The sequence below is a fragment of the Habropoda laboriosa genome, unplaced genomic scaffold (assembly GCF_001263275.1).
Source record: "Habropoda laboriosa isolate 0110345459 unplaced genomic scaffold, ASM126327v1 scaffold134, whole genome shotgun sequence".
Taxonomy (NCBI): Eukaryota; Metazoa; Arthropoda; class Insecta; order Hymenoptera; family Apidae; genus Habropoda; species Habropoda laboriosa.
The window spans coordinates 1,727,028-1,744,715 of record NW_017100266.1 but is presented as its reverse complement, the minus strand read 5'-3'; the positions used below and the strand labels follow the sequence as shown (position 1 = coordinate 1,744,715).

Sequence of the window (17,688 nt, the reverse complement as noted above, 5' to 3'; positions counted from 1 at the left end):
CATTAATACTTAAAGATAAATATTTAGATCAATCTCTCCCATTCTTCCAATGACATTCTCTCACACACTAGCGCTCTCTACCTCTGTCACTCTCTCTACCATGAGTCTCACGGTTGCCTTCCCTGCAAAAAGGTGCAGACTGATATGTGAAAAGATCACCGATCGATATATAGATCTGAGAATAGAATAATTTAATGGAGAGACGTAAATTTCCCAGGCTGTCCCCTGTAAGCTGTCTTAACGGTACGATTTTACATTTTCACGTTTCACAGCTCGAACATCCCGTTTCTCTAATTTCCCAAATGTCCCATTTCTCTAATTTCCAAAATTTCGAAATTTCCGAATTTTCTAGATTTCCAATTTCTCTGATTTCCTAAAATTTTCCAGTTTTCCAATTTTTTCTAATTTCCTATTTCCACAATTTTTCCACACTTCCATTTCCCACTTCCTTCTCCCCTTCCTCGACACTCTGCTATCGCTCCATCTAAACACCTAGAGATGAAACTGAATTTCCATTTCCCCTATTCTTCTCATAATCTCCTTTCCACCACTTCGATTTCCTCCAATCTTCTCGTTTCCATAATTGTCCTTACCATTGCGATTCATGTCCATTTTTGTAGTTTCCTCAACACAAAACAGCAAGTTACATTCATCAAGACTATTCCGTATCCTCGACTAACCTCGCGGAAAAAACCAAATCGATGCAAGATTGTCGGTTAATAACATTATTCCATCAGCAACAATTGAAAGCAGGAGCTTCGATAAACGATAACAAATTACATGGTCAACAATCGTTGTAGGAACTTGTCGTTATCAAAACACTGGACATTCGTCATTGAACTACATTTGTTAGAAACAACCAACACATATATCCGTTTCCCATGATGCACCTTGTACGGTGCACGCCATATTGGAACGCCATTGAACGTGGAATTCCGTAACCTCGAGGATTTCTAACCTCCACAGTCCCATTATAATCGATCCATTTTTGCTCAAAGAATTTAATCTACCTCTGAAAAGCCTCGTGGAATTTTTAATGGCGTCCAATCAGAGGTCTTGAGACAAATAAACACGAGATAAGCTTGCGAATCCCCTTTTTAGGTTATGATCGGTAAATTCTGACTGGAAAAGACTAGAATTATTACAAAATCCTGTACATCTCTTTTTCATCGACATTCTCTATCCTTTTTTCCAATCTTTCCTAACTTCCAGTTCGTTTCAGGAACGAATTCTCTCTCACTGTCTCTCGATCGACTAATCGTACAATTAAACTTATCACTTAGCACTTAAAATGCTTTCATTGGAAAACACAAGTTTCGCTTTACTCCAAAGAATGGTAATAACCTCCGTTTCAAACCTCAATTTTTCTCAACTTTCGTCGATATTCCCCCTTCGTGTTACGCCCCTGACAGCTGTACCTCTCTCTCCCCCTCACTCTCTCACGCTCACTCTCTCTAGCGCACTCGCTTTTATACAACTAGGATAATAAATATTGCCGCAAAAATTATTTGCTACATTCGTCCCAAACAGTAGTCAACAAGTTCGCCCTCTATCGGAGACTCGCGGATCCACTATCTTCCTACCCACCCGCCATTTTCACCGTACTTTTCGATTCAGGATTTCGAAAGGCGCGTTCAGCATGACGATCGGTCAGAACGGTATGGAAATTGACGTTTCTCAATGTGGAGAAGTGAAATCGGTAAAGGGAAGCTCAGAATTTCGAAGCGGCACCACCTGCACGATCGTCGATCATAAGCTGACGCGCCTTCTCATCTGGGAACCGAAGTTTCTAGAGACTTTCTTGAGAGAAAAGCACGAAGAATGAAAATGAAATCACGTAACCTAACCTAACTTCTCTCTATAGAAACAGAAACGTAACCTAGCAGTTCTAGCTTCGGGGAATTTATTGATAACAAATCTTTAAAAAAAAATGACTCTTCGAGAAAGTAAGTGGCACGATGAAAAGTTTCACTTAAAATAAGAGCACAATCTATTTCATCCAATCACCTAAAGAAGACCTTCAAAAACGAAAAAGTCACAACCAGAGATTGCACGATCGATTGAACCTAACCTAACCTAACCCGGTTCAAATCACTTATGGCAGAAGCAACGAAAGCTGAAACACAACGAAACAGACCTGGCCAGAGTATCGACAGCGAAAATACCGTAAGTCAGTCTCGTCGAACTGAAGAATCCCAAGATAACAGCCAAAGGGAGGGCCAATCCATGGTGTCTCCTGGCCCCAGCTATAGTCCAAAGGCCATATACCGCCGCGAGCTCCGAAAGGGTCGTTTATTTACGCCGGTGAACGCTCGACGCCGGTCAGGCTCGCATTAATAATTTATCTGATATCTTCAAATATATATATTTATATCGTCGTCACGGCGCGCTCAGTCGTCCCAGGTGGGGAAGCTGTCCTGGGTGACGAACAACGACTGTCCGCCGTTGTTGCTGCTGTTGGCTGCTGGCCTCTGGCTAGGTGTCCCTCCGAAGTCCGTACTACCGAACACAGGCTGGCCAAACGCGTCCAATTGCTGGCCTTCGTAGATGCTGCGATCCGTTGTCGCGTATTCGGCAGCTTGAAGTTGTTGCGACTGCTGCCTCTGAGGGTCTGCTGTCACTGTTAGTTCGATATTCCCTGCTGAGACACCCTCCTCTGGATTCTCTGACGCGCTGCCCTCCTCCAGGCTGCTATGCTTGATGCCGTAGTAGAAGTACATGATGAAACCTGCAGTTGGAGGAGCATCTTGAGTGAGTTTGTCGAGCAGAGGATTGGTTGTTTGATGGAATAAAGATGTGGAGTATTGAAGAGGCTGTGCACGTATTTTTGGGACTGTCTGTGAGTAACTTGAGGCTCTTCAATGGTGATAATAGCAATAGAACTGGGAAAATTTATAACGCAGTAGAGAAACATAAGGGAATCTGAAGTAGTGACACTTTAAGTCAGGTTAGCTTGAATTGGTTGTGTAAAGAAAGGTGTTTATTGTTTGGACAAATGGTAAATGGGAAAGGAAACCTGATAAAGGATCTTGTTCTATGTCTGGAGACTATAAAATGTGTGAAAAGACTTAGCAATAGTAGACTGAAAAATGGATAGCACAGTGAATATACATGAGGGGATCTGCAATTCAAGCACTCCAAGTTAATGTATCAATTTATCTACAAAAATTTGCTTTCCTAACTGTGAAAGCAAAGGGTGCTTGAGCAATTGCGTAAAATCTCACTCTGAAGGAGTCTTCCATTAGTGAACGTTGGAAAAATTGAAAAAGATAATTGCTACACTGACATTTGACAGTTCAGAAGCAAGAAAATGATTAAAACAGAAATTGGACAGGGTACTTATTGACTATTCTCACCGAGAATCATCCAGACAGTGAATCTGACGAGTGTCAGGATGCTCAGCTTGAAGATGAGGTATATGTTCACGGTGACAGCAATCGCAGGAACGAATGGCAGTCCCGGAGTCATGAACATCATGCTGTTCCTGAACAATTCCAGGAAGAAAAACGTGTTGAACGAAGACACATTGAATAAATACGCTACACTCAAACGTACCTGTTCTGTGGCTTTCTACTGATGGCAAGCAACACACCAATAATGGCAAACAGGAAGGCGAACATCATTATGGTGGTGAACGTTCCCATATTTCCTAAAAATGAACAATACCACTGGTCAGATGATCGATACCGATCGAAAAGGTCAGAAAAATGTGAAGGGTAATTTAAGGTAAGTATTTATCTCGCGGTGACTTACCCATACCGCAAACGATGATCAAATCGAAGATAAGGATTAGTAGGTAGAGAATACCGACCAGCTTCATCACGTAGCGTCCAGATGCCTCTGTTGCTGGACCTCTGTCTACCCAGGGAAAGATAGCTGGACAGAGGTACTGTGCTGCCTGAAAAAAATATATTCAAAAATACTGAGAACCAGGTAACAACTAAACGGACCCAGCTGAAAACCATAGGCTTCCCTCCCTGTTTTCATCAGAGAAGATGAATTAATTTCACATTTCCAGAAATGCTGATGTTCTAGATACAAGAAACTCCGGTAGTTTAAGCTAATATTAAATACTGAAGCTTGGATAACAAGTAGCTTAAATCTACGACAGGGTAAACAAGCCGCAAATTGCTCACCTGTAGTCGACGTTGAAGATAATTCAAGGGTGGACCTATTATTGGCGTATTCCCTGGGTATTGATGTGCACTGCCACAACTGGAGGCAGCCGCAGCTGCATGTACGCTACCATAGAATTTATTCTCGGTTCTATCGCTGACCAGGTACTGATCGTCCTTGCCCAGACCAACCTCGTCCTCCTCTGCCCCGTAGGTATCGTCAGAGTCTGGGGATGAGCTGTTGCACCTCCTCACTCTTCTCACCTAGAACAAGGAGTAAAATATTCTCATTTCTCTCGTCGATCATAGTAACCTCTGATCATTCATTTATCTCTACTTAATTTTACTAATTTGATTTATTTTCTGTCTTTACCATAATACGTTGGCCACTGTTGGAAGCTGTGATCTCTGACTGAGCAGCCTGGACAGAGTTCAGAGCAGTGGTCAGCTGGTCAGGTCTCAGCTCCTTGCCATAAGTCACCTGGCCATTTCCCTGAGTCTCTTTGGTGGGTGATCTACAGGGTGTTCTCAGGCTCGGAGGCAAAAGCTCTACCAGGTTGGTAGAGTGAGGTTGGTATCGCAGAATGAGCACACAGGTGGACACCAGAGTGTAGGCTAACAGAGTGCCTGAGAATTCAAAGTGAGAACGATCTATGTTAAAGTGTTCAAAATGAAGAATCTGATGCTCACCGATGGACATCATTTCTACCAGCACCTCTAACTGGATCAACAAGGCAGCCAGGGCCGCGCAAACACCGGAAGTCAGCGTTGCTATGGCTGGAGTGCCTGTTGCCGGCCACACCTGGCTCAGAGTCCTAAATAATTAGACGAGAATGTCTGACTAGTACCTTCCATCGTTCGAAAAAGGAAGATGACGACTTGTAATGAAAATCACCTGAATATAAGGCCATCCTGGGCCATGGCGTAGACTATCCTAGGCATAGGGAACATGCTGCCGAACATGGAGACCGTCAAACCAGCCAAAGCGCCAACTGCCACGATATACTTGCACTTATATGCCCCAACCTGACCGAACATCTGCACCAGCGCTGAGTCCTGGTCCACTTCGTCGTACGGAACTGAGGAAAAATTCGTTCTGTCAGTTGTAGAGGCTTCCGGAATCTTTATATGGGGATTTTTTTCTTTTAGTAGATAGAGTGTTTGCTAGAAGGGTATACAGATGGGTTTATTTAGAAACGTCAATTGTAATCGTTATTTAGAAGTATAATGAAGCATGGAGTGTCTGTGACGAGGGTAACACGATGAAAGGGTGGTCAGGGATGCGTGAAGGGAGGTCAAGGATGGCCAAGGGCCTTTTGCTCGGCATACGACCGAGCTCGAGCGAGTAATCGCTGGAAATGCCACCAATTGCCTGTTAATAATCGAACTGGCGTCGTTAAATACGTTAAATACCGTCTGTTGGCTCCCACAATGTCCGTGAAGCTTGATTATTTAGCAAATAATTCTTTCTTTGCAACACTTTCTTAAATGTTAAATATGTGCGAGTCCAATGTCCTGAGGTTCAAAGTTCGTGTAATCGTTCGTAGAAGAGTTCAGAGTTCTATTTCACCAATTTGTTCTTACAACAATGTCACCTTTCGTCTATCACCCTTCAGTCCTTTTATATGTTCTTGTCCGTCCATTTGGGTCTCTTGACGGGGGTGAGATTTGGGTGGGGGGCCAAAACTCCCAATCAAGTTAGGGCCTTGGTCGACGCCCGACGCCAACCGCTCACCCTTAGGGAAGGGGTCTTCTGGATGAGGTACGCGTCACCTGGGCTTATGGGAAAAACCCAGGGTAACGGTCCCGCTCGCTCGCATGTGCCTCAGCTCACGCGGGTTTATGATACGTCAATTGCTATTGAGATGCACGAAGAAACTCCAAATTCTCCGCTTTTATGAGAGGTTTCGAGCCCTCCTGGCAATAAGGAATAACTAGCAAACGCGTATTCAAACCTTAATCTCAAAAATAGCAGAGTCGCGTCCGTATCGTAAACCTGGTCTAAACTTAAGTATCCTTAACACCGTCAGCTGCTAGCCATTCACTACGGAACGTCGATAGACGATCACGTGCGATCTGTAGAATATCCTTTTTCCCATTTAGTCTCGTGTAAAGTTCTCGAGTATCGAGGATTTTTTGTACCTTTTACATTTTCATGAAAAATTAGAGAGTTACTCACCGATCAACGTCAGCATCATGCTGCTGGTGACATAAGCGAGGAGTATTATGATCAACGACGTGACTATAGCGAGGGGGATGCTCCTCTTGGGGTTCGTCGCCTCTTCGCCGGTGGTCGCTATTATATCGAAGCCGATGAACGCGTAAAAACACGTCGCTGCACCGGTGAACACCTGGAACAAACAATCATCTGTCATTGAACGAATGATCGTCGTTGTTGCGTCTAATTTTATGCCGTTGAACTGAGAAATTATCAGCAGGATCCTTTTCTGAACGAAACTGAGAAATTATGCCCAGAATTTTTCCGAAGGCATTTCGTATTCCAAGCTTCAAAAATTGCTGGTACCTTATGTGCAATTTTTTCTAGAATTGAAATGAATTCTAGAATTGCCGGAATTTTTTCAGGAGTAATTCCACGCATTTTCGACAAGGGAATTATCTCAGAGAAGCTTCTGAAGGAATTCCAACGTCCATAATTCGGAAATTAACAGTGCAGCATGGTTGAAAATTAACACGAGACACGAGGAATTGACATTGAACAACCGGAGAATCGAACGAGGCTCTCCGAGAATTTAATTAAGGATAAAAAATAATTCTTGGGTATACTCGGATAGAATAGAACCCTGGTTGCTAGAATAGTAGGCGCTATCTCTATCCACTACTTCAGTGTACTTCGCCGTTTAATTTGTCTCGATATGAGGACTTCTCTTGCACCACGTTATCAACAGTTTCATCGACTTACAATATATTTTCAAACAAATCTAGGTAAAGTGTAATACAGACAAAAAAGATAAGTTTCCCGATATAATTAGTAGCTGGCGAGACGTTGGAAAACCTATCCTAGTGGACACGGCTTACACCCGAAAGCCTGAAACAGTACAAACTGTAACATACCGGACCGTGAAAGCCTCAAAACTCTCATAAGAAAGATGAATAACGGAAGAAGCAAAATTTGAAAAATTAATTTCTCGCGAAAAGAGAAATGACAGGATTGAAAGGAACGGGAGGGGTCAAGATAAACAAGAAGGTCTTTCTAATATCAGCCACCGTCTTAACCACTCCAGAGAGGCATTAAAGTCCCTAGAATCGCGAGTAGCGAGAAGGCAAATCGTCAAATGAGATTCCCCCTTGATAAAGATGTTCTTTGAAGCCCTTTAAAGCTTCCAGGTGGATGTCATAGACCGGTCACTTAATTTTTTAAGGTCCCTTAACGTCGTTACGTGTTTCTCATGGCGGCCAGAATGGATGCTTAATGGAATTTCATTGGGAACGGGACTTGAGTACTGTCGTCGTTTCCACTTCCACGGGGGCAGTAAAACAGGACAGCTTTACGAGTAACAAAAGCGAATTAAATCCAAACGAAGGTAACCTGTACCCGACAAAAGTCCCTAGAATTCTCTAGAATCTGTTCAAGCGTGCCACACGTGAACTTTTGTCGTATTTATCGCGTTAAATGGCAATGGAGAAAAAGGTGGCAATCTATGCAGGTGGCGTTCATAGTTGTTCAAAGGGGTGGAAAAATAACTAAGTTGAAATTTTAACCATTCTCCCCCTGCGCCGTAGAACATGTGGGTCCCTTTGAAACGAGAAGAGCTTGTGAATGTTCAAAGTTGTTCTGCGTGACCCTGTAGTATTTCGCCCCCACTGTTCACAAACACCCATGCATTCACAACCCCGCCCACGCACCGTGCAGAATGGTTTCCAGCTCGTTAAAAACGCGGCAGAGGGGGACCACGTTGCGTTGAATTACTTTTTACTCGGACGCGAACGACCGGATTAAAAAGGAACAGGCCACTTGTGCAACAAAAGCCACGCCCTTCAACCATTTTTCCACTATTTTTGTAATTTTTGTTTGTTACTCTTTGATAGGAAGGGAGGGAATTTATTGTGTCATTTGTTCAGGAAGATTCATAGACGTTGACATGATTGGATATCGTTTGAAAAAAAGTTTGAACAATTAAAATAGAACTTTTTTTACACAGGGATTCGGGAGAAATGATAAGGGAATCGTGATTAGGGGCGACTATTAACTATACTAAAAAAAAACATCCAATTCCTTTCCAATCTCGATAAAATAATAATTATAAAGTTAGAGGGCTCGAATAAAATTGTAAATAATTAAACATTGCTGGAAAATTAATTTTTTTTTTTATTCCAAAAGTGTCTAAAGATAATCGTTAAATAGTTGCCATACCACAGGGGGTTAGAATTCCGCTCCACCTTCGATAAACTACATTCCAGGATGCCTGCAACCCTTCCAGCATCCTCGAACATGCCTAGAAGCGTTATAACTCCTCTAACTTAGAGCCTTTTGTACATTAGAGAATTCCAATTCGTTAGAATTATTGTTTCGTATTAGTGGAACTGCGCCAGCTGATTGTTAACCTTATCTCCTCGTTTCGTCGTATTTTCAAACAGCCACCCAAACAAGGTTACGTCTTTTAACGGAGATATAGGCAAAAGAATCCCTTTATGCCCCCATTTCGTGCAATTAATCGAAATTACGTGACAAAGTTAGATCAAAGGTGGTTAGAACGCATTAATATTAACCGCCTCGTTATCATAAACGAGTCTGCTGTCGCTAAACTTTGACCTCTGTTTCCTGCGTGCGTGGGGGCTGCTTGGATAAGGTCACTACAGATTCAAGAGCCGCCTCTGGAAAACCCACGCGGTATCCTAAGGTCAAATATGGTGTCGGGGGTAATCCTTTAATTCTTCGTGTCTATGAGACGTTAATTGCTCTTTGTCGATAAAAGTGACAGGATAGAGTAAACATTAATTTCGAATCTTCTAAAGGATAAAACAAAAATATGTATAAAAAAGTTCTTTGACGATGAAATAAATGTGAAGTGCTTGGTAAATGATGGAAGAAATTTTACAGAGCGATTCTAGGTAACAGGATAGAAAGAAAAACAAGAACAAAAAAATTTCAATCGAGGTTTCGTTGTTGCGTTATCAGTGTTTGAAAAATTGACCCAAGACCGCCTGAGATCAGGCAACTCATCGTGCAGAGAAGCCCTGCATACTAGTCTACTGTACTTGTGGCTATAGTCACATTTTCAAATTTTGTCCACCAACACCAAAATCGTGTATTCTGTATATTGAATAACTTATAAATTAAATTGTAAATGATAGATTCCTTGGGAAAAGAAAGAAATTATCGCCAATTTTTGACCCAATTTCAAGAGAAACTTCCAACGCGAAAATAGGGCAGTCTTTTCGTGGCAGGAATAGGGTGTTCAGGAAGGAAATAACACAAGGTGAAAACGTGACGATGAAAAATTCACGTTTCGAGGAAAGGATGAGATCTCCCACGCGGAAATATTCATCGTCCATCGTCGATAAACATGCGAAGAGGATTGCTGAGGGGGCTGAAGGGGAAAGTGTCGCATGCATAAATGCTTAAACGATCGAGAGAAATTTTTCTTCCTTAGAAACCGACATCGAGTGAAAGTCTGGATAAAATACACCGAGCAAACACCTCCGAATGAATTGTTTTATCTCATTTTACTGTAGAATTAAGGAGTGGGAGGTATTCCCACCTCGAGGAAGAGGGAATTTCAAGGCGATAAAATTAAAACTGTGACCGCCGTTTATTCTTCCACCCGGTAGAAAATGAATATTCCAATATTTGCCCGTTTCATCTCTTCGACGCTGGCAGCACTCCTTTCGGAAAAAACTACACTGCACCCGGAATATTTAATATCATGAATAATATTTCTTCGTTCTCATGGTCCATTTTCCCGCCACTCCGCCCCTGTTTCATTCGCAAACACCTACCCGCCACTACCAACCCCATTCGCGGAAACGTTTTCCGGTTTCCGTGCAACTTCAAGGTACTATTTTGCAAAATAATCAACACACCGATGAACTTTTCGAGATAGTTGCTGAAACGTGAACCGACATTTCAGTAACAAAATGGAGGGAGGTAAAACAACTTTCTTTATAAAGTTAGGCACATTGATCCGTCAGAAAAACAAAAAGTTCTAAACAACAACATTTTTGAAATATATTTCTGCAACTATTTACACAGCATGTAATTAAAAATTGATTTTTAAAGCTAGACTTCGGAATAATTTTGAAAACATTAATCCTTCTTGATTTTCACATGTACGTCAATCTTTTTGAATTTCGATATGTATTGCTGTAAAATAGTTTTTTAAATAATTGTTAAAAATTGACACTTTTCGATTTTTACGTTTTCTACGATTTTTTAAATTTTCAGATTGTGTTTCCTGCGCCTAAAAAGAATTTTTAAATTAAAAGAAAAGTAGAAATCGTACTTTTTCAAGATTACGTAATAAAGGAACCGTTTCGAATGCACGTAATTCCCTCGAAAACCTAATAATTCAGTACTGTCCCGTAGATTCGGCCCCCAGGTGGTTCCCACGTCTCCCGAAGAACGTGGATTCCTGCGGATCGTGAATTCCAATTCCCTTTCACCGTTGTCCACCTGATGCACCTCTCTGTTTCGCCGTTCAAACCCATTCGACGCAACAAGTTTGCCATTGTTCCGAGAACCACGAACATAAAGCGCTATTCAGCCAGTGCAACAGCCAGCTGAGAAAGCCCTCCTTTCAAATTCGCCATAGTTATCAGCTTTTTTGCTATTTGTTACAAAGTACTTTCATTTCTCAATATTCTTTGTCCAAGTTTTTACGGGAAATTTTTGAATACTTCAGAGTAGTTGAGGTTAGGTTTCAACTTTGGCGCGCTTTCCAAGGAAACAATGGCGACTGCTGATTGGTGGGAAGATTAAATGAACAAGATGGCGGGTTTCAAGGGATTTCTGGGAAATTGAAGTAATACGCGGCAAATATTACATTCTTAACAGAAAATTTGCGTACTCGTTCATGATTACCTTACATAAAAATTCCTGATTTATTTAGTAGCTTAAAATGTTGAATTTCGAGGTAAAAACTAATTCACGGACCACTGAGAATGAGAGTTAGAAATTAAAGATTCAATTTGCAAATTAATAATTGACAGTAAGGATACTGAGAGTTGTGAACGTTTAAAGTAAAGTTTTAAAAATTGTACAAATCACTGTAAATGTTTAAAAAAATTTAAGAATCAAATATTTAGAAAAATGTTAACTGTTCCACTTCCAGCTTAGAAACTGATTAATCAATTTCCAACGACTTCCAGTGCCTATTATTGGAAGCTAAAAATATTTTCCGGAATTTTTGATTTATCGATGATATGTAAAAATGAATACAGTTAGTTATTTGGGACTTACACCACTCCAGCCGTAGGGAAGGAAGCTCTTGCCCTCGCCATTCCAGTTGTCGCCGTCCACGTAGAACATCCCAGCCGTCATCACGAACACCCAGACGGCGAGGTTGATGGCGTTTAACACGTTATTGAACACCAGTGACTTCTTCACGCCCGCTGCCATCAGCAACATCATTAGTATGGTGATGATGAACGCCACGAAGTCTGGTGGTCGACCTGGAACATGAAAAATTTGAAAAAATTCACTTACATTCGACGAAGCACGTCAACTTTTCTAAAATCACAATTTTTTTCATTTTCAGATAAGTAGAAGTAAGGACAACATTTTTTATTTGAATTGTAATGTTATACATTATACAGGTAAGGATGTATTTTTAATTTTTCCAAAAGTTCAAATTTATATTACACAATTTCCACGTTGATTTATCTTCTGTGTCATTTTTCCGTGGGTTGAGTGTGAATTTTAATTTATTTCATTTTTTCTTGTTTTGGAAGATCGAAACGATTGTAGAATTGGCATGAAAATTCTTATTGGTCTTTTTAACGCGTGTTAATAAAAAGATACTGGCGATTGATGGTACCGGAAGTCCTCGAGAGGTGGCGCATGCTAATTAACGAAACCCAATTTTCGCCTCTGGCTAACAAGACCGGGGACACAAATTTTTCTTCAGCTACTTTTGCTCCACAGCACGCTTGCAACGTTTCCACATTCCCTAAAATCTCATTTCACGATCAATAGCAATTTTTTTTAGTACCTCGAGCAAATGCGAAATTCACAAATTTCAATTTACAATGTTCCAGAAAGAATATAAACGATGTTTGTAAAGAAAAATCATAGCGGGATAACGTAGTTCGGGTCCGCCAAACCTGACCTAACCAAATCTCACAGAACGAGAACGAATAAATTAAAAAGAGAAGAGGAAATAATTCAAAAACAGAAAAAGTTCTAAAAAAGAAGTTTACCAATTAAGGAACACGGTATTTTCTTCCTTAGAAGGTGAGAAGAAATCTTGAAACTTAACCTAAATTAACCTCGTTGATCTAAGACGAAAAACCGCGAGAAAGGAAAATTCAACAGGATAAATAATTGTAAAGGAAATAGCAGCGAGTGTACGAAATGCGGTATTTTCTTTCTCAGAAGGTAAGAAGTCGCCAAACCGGCGGAAACGTATTGGAACGACCTCAATTTCCGGCATGGCGGCAAGTTCATACCGAATTATTTCCTTTACGTGTACCTCCGCGTCGAGATTTCGCAGGAAGGAACGAGGGAATGCAGGGGAATCAATTTCTGCATTTCCAACCTTTCAATTTTTTCACCCTCCATTCCCCGCCTTCTTTCTCCACAGTTCATTCCAATCGCGATTGACCATCTTCCAGTATGCTGTTTTATTTATCCTCCCTCCCAACCCTCTCGCCCCTCAGACTGATCGGTTTTGCATCCATTCCCTGGATATAGATTTTATTGCGTCCCATTTCGCGTTCGTTCCACCGAGACGTGTCCCGGTTGATTCACCCTTTTCCCCCTTTTTTTCTCAATGGCGATTGAAACGCTGTAACGATCCGCGGAGATGTTACGATAATCGTTTTAGCGAAAGAATTCTTTTCTCCTTCGTATTTTTTTTCCTTCTCCCTTTCTCCTTTATTTCTTTCCCTTTCTTTTTAAACGTGTGTAATAACCTCGTTGTTTACACATTTAACACAAGTGTAAACAGCTGTAATCTATTTATAATTGTGCAATTGAACAGGGGCGAAACGTGAAATGAATAATTAGCAGGGTGTACAGGTATTGGAAATTAGATACGGAGTTTAAGGGTAACTGAAGGACATGAATGAACAAGTGGAGAGATTGGTCGATTTTGAGATTGGACAAATGTTGTAAATTGTAAATGTAAAGGGCAGTTAGAAGGGATTAATTATGAGATTAAAAATTCTCAATAATTTCGCTGCATTCTATTTCGTTGTTGTAATTGAGGAAATTACGCTCGTTGAATGTGCAACACGACTACTTCCGGTGTATATGAAATGGCAAAATTGCACGGAAAAAATGTTTTTTACTACACCCTAAATGGAACTATTTATTATTCAATATTAAGCATCAAGTTTCTTCTAACACCTAAAAAATATATAATTCTAAAGATATCTTCCGTTACCCAACGCTGAAGACACCTTTGAAAATTTTACACCACTGGAAAACGCGAATGAAAATAAAAATTTGACAACGAGGGAGTCTGACAAATCTTATTGAAATTGAAAAAAAAAAGTATAAAGAAATACGTTCCAAGTTGCAATCAGACCACCTAGTCGTAAGAAAGAAATAGGTAGGAAGTCGATACGGATATGGAAGAACGGGAAGCATCGATCACCGGTGTAACTACCGACAATGGCGTTAGTTCCGGGGCTTTCGAACTTCATCCTGAGGAACTAGAAGGCTGTACGATCGAACAATGCCGTGCTGGACACGCTCGATAGAATAAAAGGAACAATCCACCCTGGAAATCCCATGGATTCGATAGGATCGATCATCAGCATGATGTATTGTCCGCCGGAGGTGCAGCATGATCGATATTATGAAAGTTTCCCGTATTGGGAAGCTTATATCGAAGCTGGACCTGAAAGAGTTAGGTTAGGTCTGCTCAACTTGGGTACAAAAGTTATATTAATTTTGTTGTTACGCGTCCTGAAAGTACACCATGTTTAAAATAACTGCGTAAAATTTTGTAAAGAAATTCAAAATACGAAAGAAGTTATTTTGAGGTTAGACTTGCGAAGATGGCAGAAATGATATCTCGAAAATTAATCGATCGATTGACTCAAAGTTTTACGTATATATACTACAGACGTTCCTCTAATATACGCGGTACGAAATATGAAAATATCCCTAGCAGTTCTTTTACGATAAGAAACGAAAGTCGACGCAGAACTCTTTGAAAAAACAATCCTTCGCATATTTTATACTCTAACTGTTTTCCTAATGAATATTTTTCCACGAAACAATTCTCATGCATTCCCAGGAGATAAGCAAATACATGTACCAAATTACACATTGAAAAACCTAGTAATCCCTTAGAAAAAAAATTCAGAAGCATCCTCATCTCTTTATCCCATAGTCCAGCGTATCTCATAACCTGTAACATTTCTATCACACTCTATTTTTTCCCCAATAAATTCTCCAATCTTCCCTGTAGATAGCTGAATTCACCTGCCAAATTTAAAATTAAAATACCCAACAGTTTTTTCAGAGAAGAAATCATAAAGGTGGTCAATTTCTGACTCGATTCCGAGCACTCCTTTAAGGCTCGTTCTCATGCACGTGAAACAAAAGCAGCGTGCACGCGTGAAATGCGCGAATCGTGGAGCACCCTGTGTATCCTTCGCGAAAGGGAGAAAGGGAGGAGGAAAAACCGTGAAGAGGCTGGTTGGGGTGGAGGGGGGACAAAAGGGGATACAAGAGTGGCGCTTGCGCGGATCAGACTTGGCACCTGTGGACCTCATCGATCCGAAAGGAAGCCGCACTTCGATGCTCTTTAACCTGCCCACCTGAACACGATTTCTTCGTTCCTTATTCCCCCTTCCGGCAATTCTTCGTCTTCTCCCTTCTTGTAAACCAGCCTTTTCATCCCTCAACCTCGATTGCTCTCTTTGCTGGACTTCTTTTTCTGACGGGTATTCCCACAAACTCGAATAGGTCTCCTTTTCTTAAGAAATATTATATGAAGTTTAACACGATGTTTAATTTTGAAAAAACAATTCGTTTGCAATAATAAACGCAAGGTAGGTTGTCGGAGAGAGATGTTTGCGCCACGGTGTGTATAAATTTATTACAAAAGTCTCGACCATTCGTAATATCAATTTTGAAAAAGATCTATTCATACCGATCCACACAAAATTCGAGTAATTATTATGCCCAGATCCATTGTACGATTCGAAGCTACATATTTATTGCATTATCAATGAAACATTCTGGTTACGATGAATTATTGATCCACAATAAATATACGGGTCACGTTTAAATATCATTACGCCGTATAATAAATGAAACTTTTAAGGTTATAACTATTCCGATGTACGATTAATTTATTCATCGCGTCCAAAATTTTTAGGTTATGCCTGTGTGCGTGTATCATGAATTATTCACTCGCGATGAATTTCAAATATTAAAAATCAAATTTTTGTCGGAATATCCAGTCCTAAGAGGAATCCAATTTCGAAAATGTTTCATTTTATTCACTCGCGATGAATTTCAAATATTAAAAATCAAATTTTTGTCGGAATATCCAGTCCTAAAAGGAATCCAATTTCGAAAATGCTTCATTAAAGGAAAGAAAAAAAAAAATGGCGGAGGCAATGACGACTAATACGACACCCGGTAGATATGGTCGAGGGGGATAAATTGGCTTTTCTTTTCGTTTTCAAGTCGGTCCCAGGAGAACGACTCCGCTGCAAAGTGCATAGGACGTGAAGGATACGTGGAGCATCCGAATAATGGTGGAAGCACGGTTCGAAGGAAAAATAGAGGAGAGGGAGGGGGGGCGGATGTAGGGTGAATCGTTACCATCTTGGAACGGCGAAAAGGACGCGGAGGAAAGGCTTTGAAGGATCCTCCATAAAAACCCTCCTTCAACCAGCCAGAAGAATATACAAGATGTCGAATTTCGGTGTTTTTACTTTATTTCCCCTTACCTCATTTATGTTAGTCTTACTCAAGGAACCAGAGTGAATTTTCTTTACCTTTTTTGTTTTTTTTTTGGTTGTTCTACGAGTGGAATATGAAGGAAATTTATCGACGGGAGATTGGATAAATTAAAAGATGTATGTTTGAATCGAACATAACCTAGAAATTGTAGCAGCATAAAGGCATATTTTTATGTAGCAGATAGTCTCTAATACAGAAATTATGCAAATATTTATCGAGTCAGAAGAGAGAAATATCTCCGAAATGTTCAATTTGTGGACGATAATGAACGCAGAAAAATTTTTCGTACTATGAAGAAAATTGTATCCATTCTTGAGGTTAGACAGTTTTATTATTATTTTTTTCCGCGTGAGATATTCAGGTCAACCCGAGGGACGAGAAGGAAAAAATCTCGTAGAACTATGCACGTCAAGCATTTCCAGCCAACGAAAAAAACTGAACGGGCAATATTTGCAAAATGCTTGAACCAACCACTCGAATGGCTTACTGTTACTCGAATACGAGAAACCAATTGTTTTTATTATTTCATACTGCAATAAATACCGAAGTACCCGACAATATTTCACGGAATATCGACAGAAAGTTAGGTTAAAGAAAAAGTTAGGGGCAAATTGGATCCAATATTGTATAGGTTACGTTGGATTCAAGTGTAATTTACAAGTCCAATATAGGTTAAGTGAAAATACGATTAAGTCAAACAAAAGTTGAACGGTGTTACATTTAAGTTAAGTTTAACTTGGAACTTAATGGGTTTTTATTGAAGTAAAAATCAAGTGAAATTAAACGTAGATTATAAAATCCACGTTGAATTAACTTTAAATATGAATTAGGTTAGGTCACAGACCAATTTTAACCTAATCTCTTTAAATGTGGGTTACTAAATTCACGTGAAAATATCTTCAGTTTACGTTAGATCACGAATTAAGAGAAACAAAAGGAATTCACTGCAATTTTCCCAATTTAATCGATACAACGGTTGTCCTAACCTAAAAAAAAAAGCCACTGCCACTCGTCGCTTCTCGACGATTAAAACGCGCTAACGCGTGCCTTATCATTGGATCGCGCGTTCTCGTGACTCGTTAGCCTGAACTTAACGATCTTGTGGCTGAAGAAGCTCTTGTACCTCGGATATTTTTATACGCGAAAATTTCCATCGCTGGTCTGCCATGTTGGATTCGTCGAAATTTGTTAAGAAAATGTTTTGAACTATATTTCCTAAAAAAATATTTCTTGCAACTTGAAAATGTGACAAAAATTGAAAAGTTAATTTTAGTTATTATTCTTCTGAATATATTGCTGTAATTCTGAGAGGCTATGGGAGAGAATATGGAGGACGCCTGGCAAGTTAACCTATAAACGAAGAAATAATGGAAGCTATTGCTCCGGCAGTTAAGTTAATTGGACATCGAGTTTCGAGGTAAAAAGGATAATAAAAAAAGTTACATGGAGAATTAGAGAATACAAAAA

At 40.2% G+C, this 17,688-nt stretch overlaps 1 protein-coding gene across 1 annotated transcript in view; it reads right to left on the bottom strand.

Annotated features, from left to right (window-relative positions):
- Positions 1–2,338: 2,338 nt before the first annotated feature.
- Positions 2,339–17,688, bottom strand: part of LOC108573296 (cationic amino acid transporter 2) — a 56,354-nt gene continuing 41,004 nt past the window's right edge. The window contains exons 5-14 of the mRNA XM_017935696.1: positions 11,533–11,744; positions 6,295–6,466; positions 5,011–5,194; positions 4,806–4,930; positions 4,489–4,742; positions 4,137–4,379; positions 3,754–3,898; positions 3,556–3,649; positions 3,357–3,484; positions 2,339–2,728 (exon numbers count right to left, since the gene is read on the bottom strand). Coding sequence (XP_017791185.1) covers positions 2,391–2,728; positions 3,357–3,484; positions 3,556–3,649; positions 3,754–3,898; positions 4,137–4,379; positions 4,489–4,742; positions 4,806–4,930; positions 5,011–5,194; positions 6,295–6,466; positions 11,533–11,744 — 1,895 coding nt within the window. The 3' untranslated portion in view covers positions 2,339–2,390. The remainder of the gene's footprint in view (positions 2,729–3,356; positions 3,485–3,555; positions 3,650–3,753; positions 3,899–4,136; positions 4,380–4,488; positions 4,743–4,805; positions 4,931–5,010; positions 5,195–6,294; positions 6,467–11,532; positions 11,745–17,688) is intronic.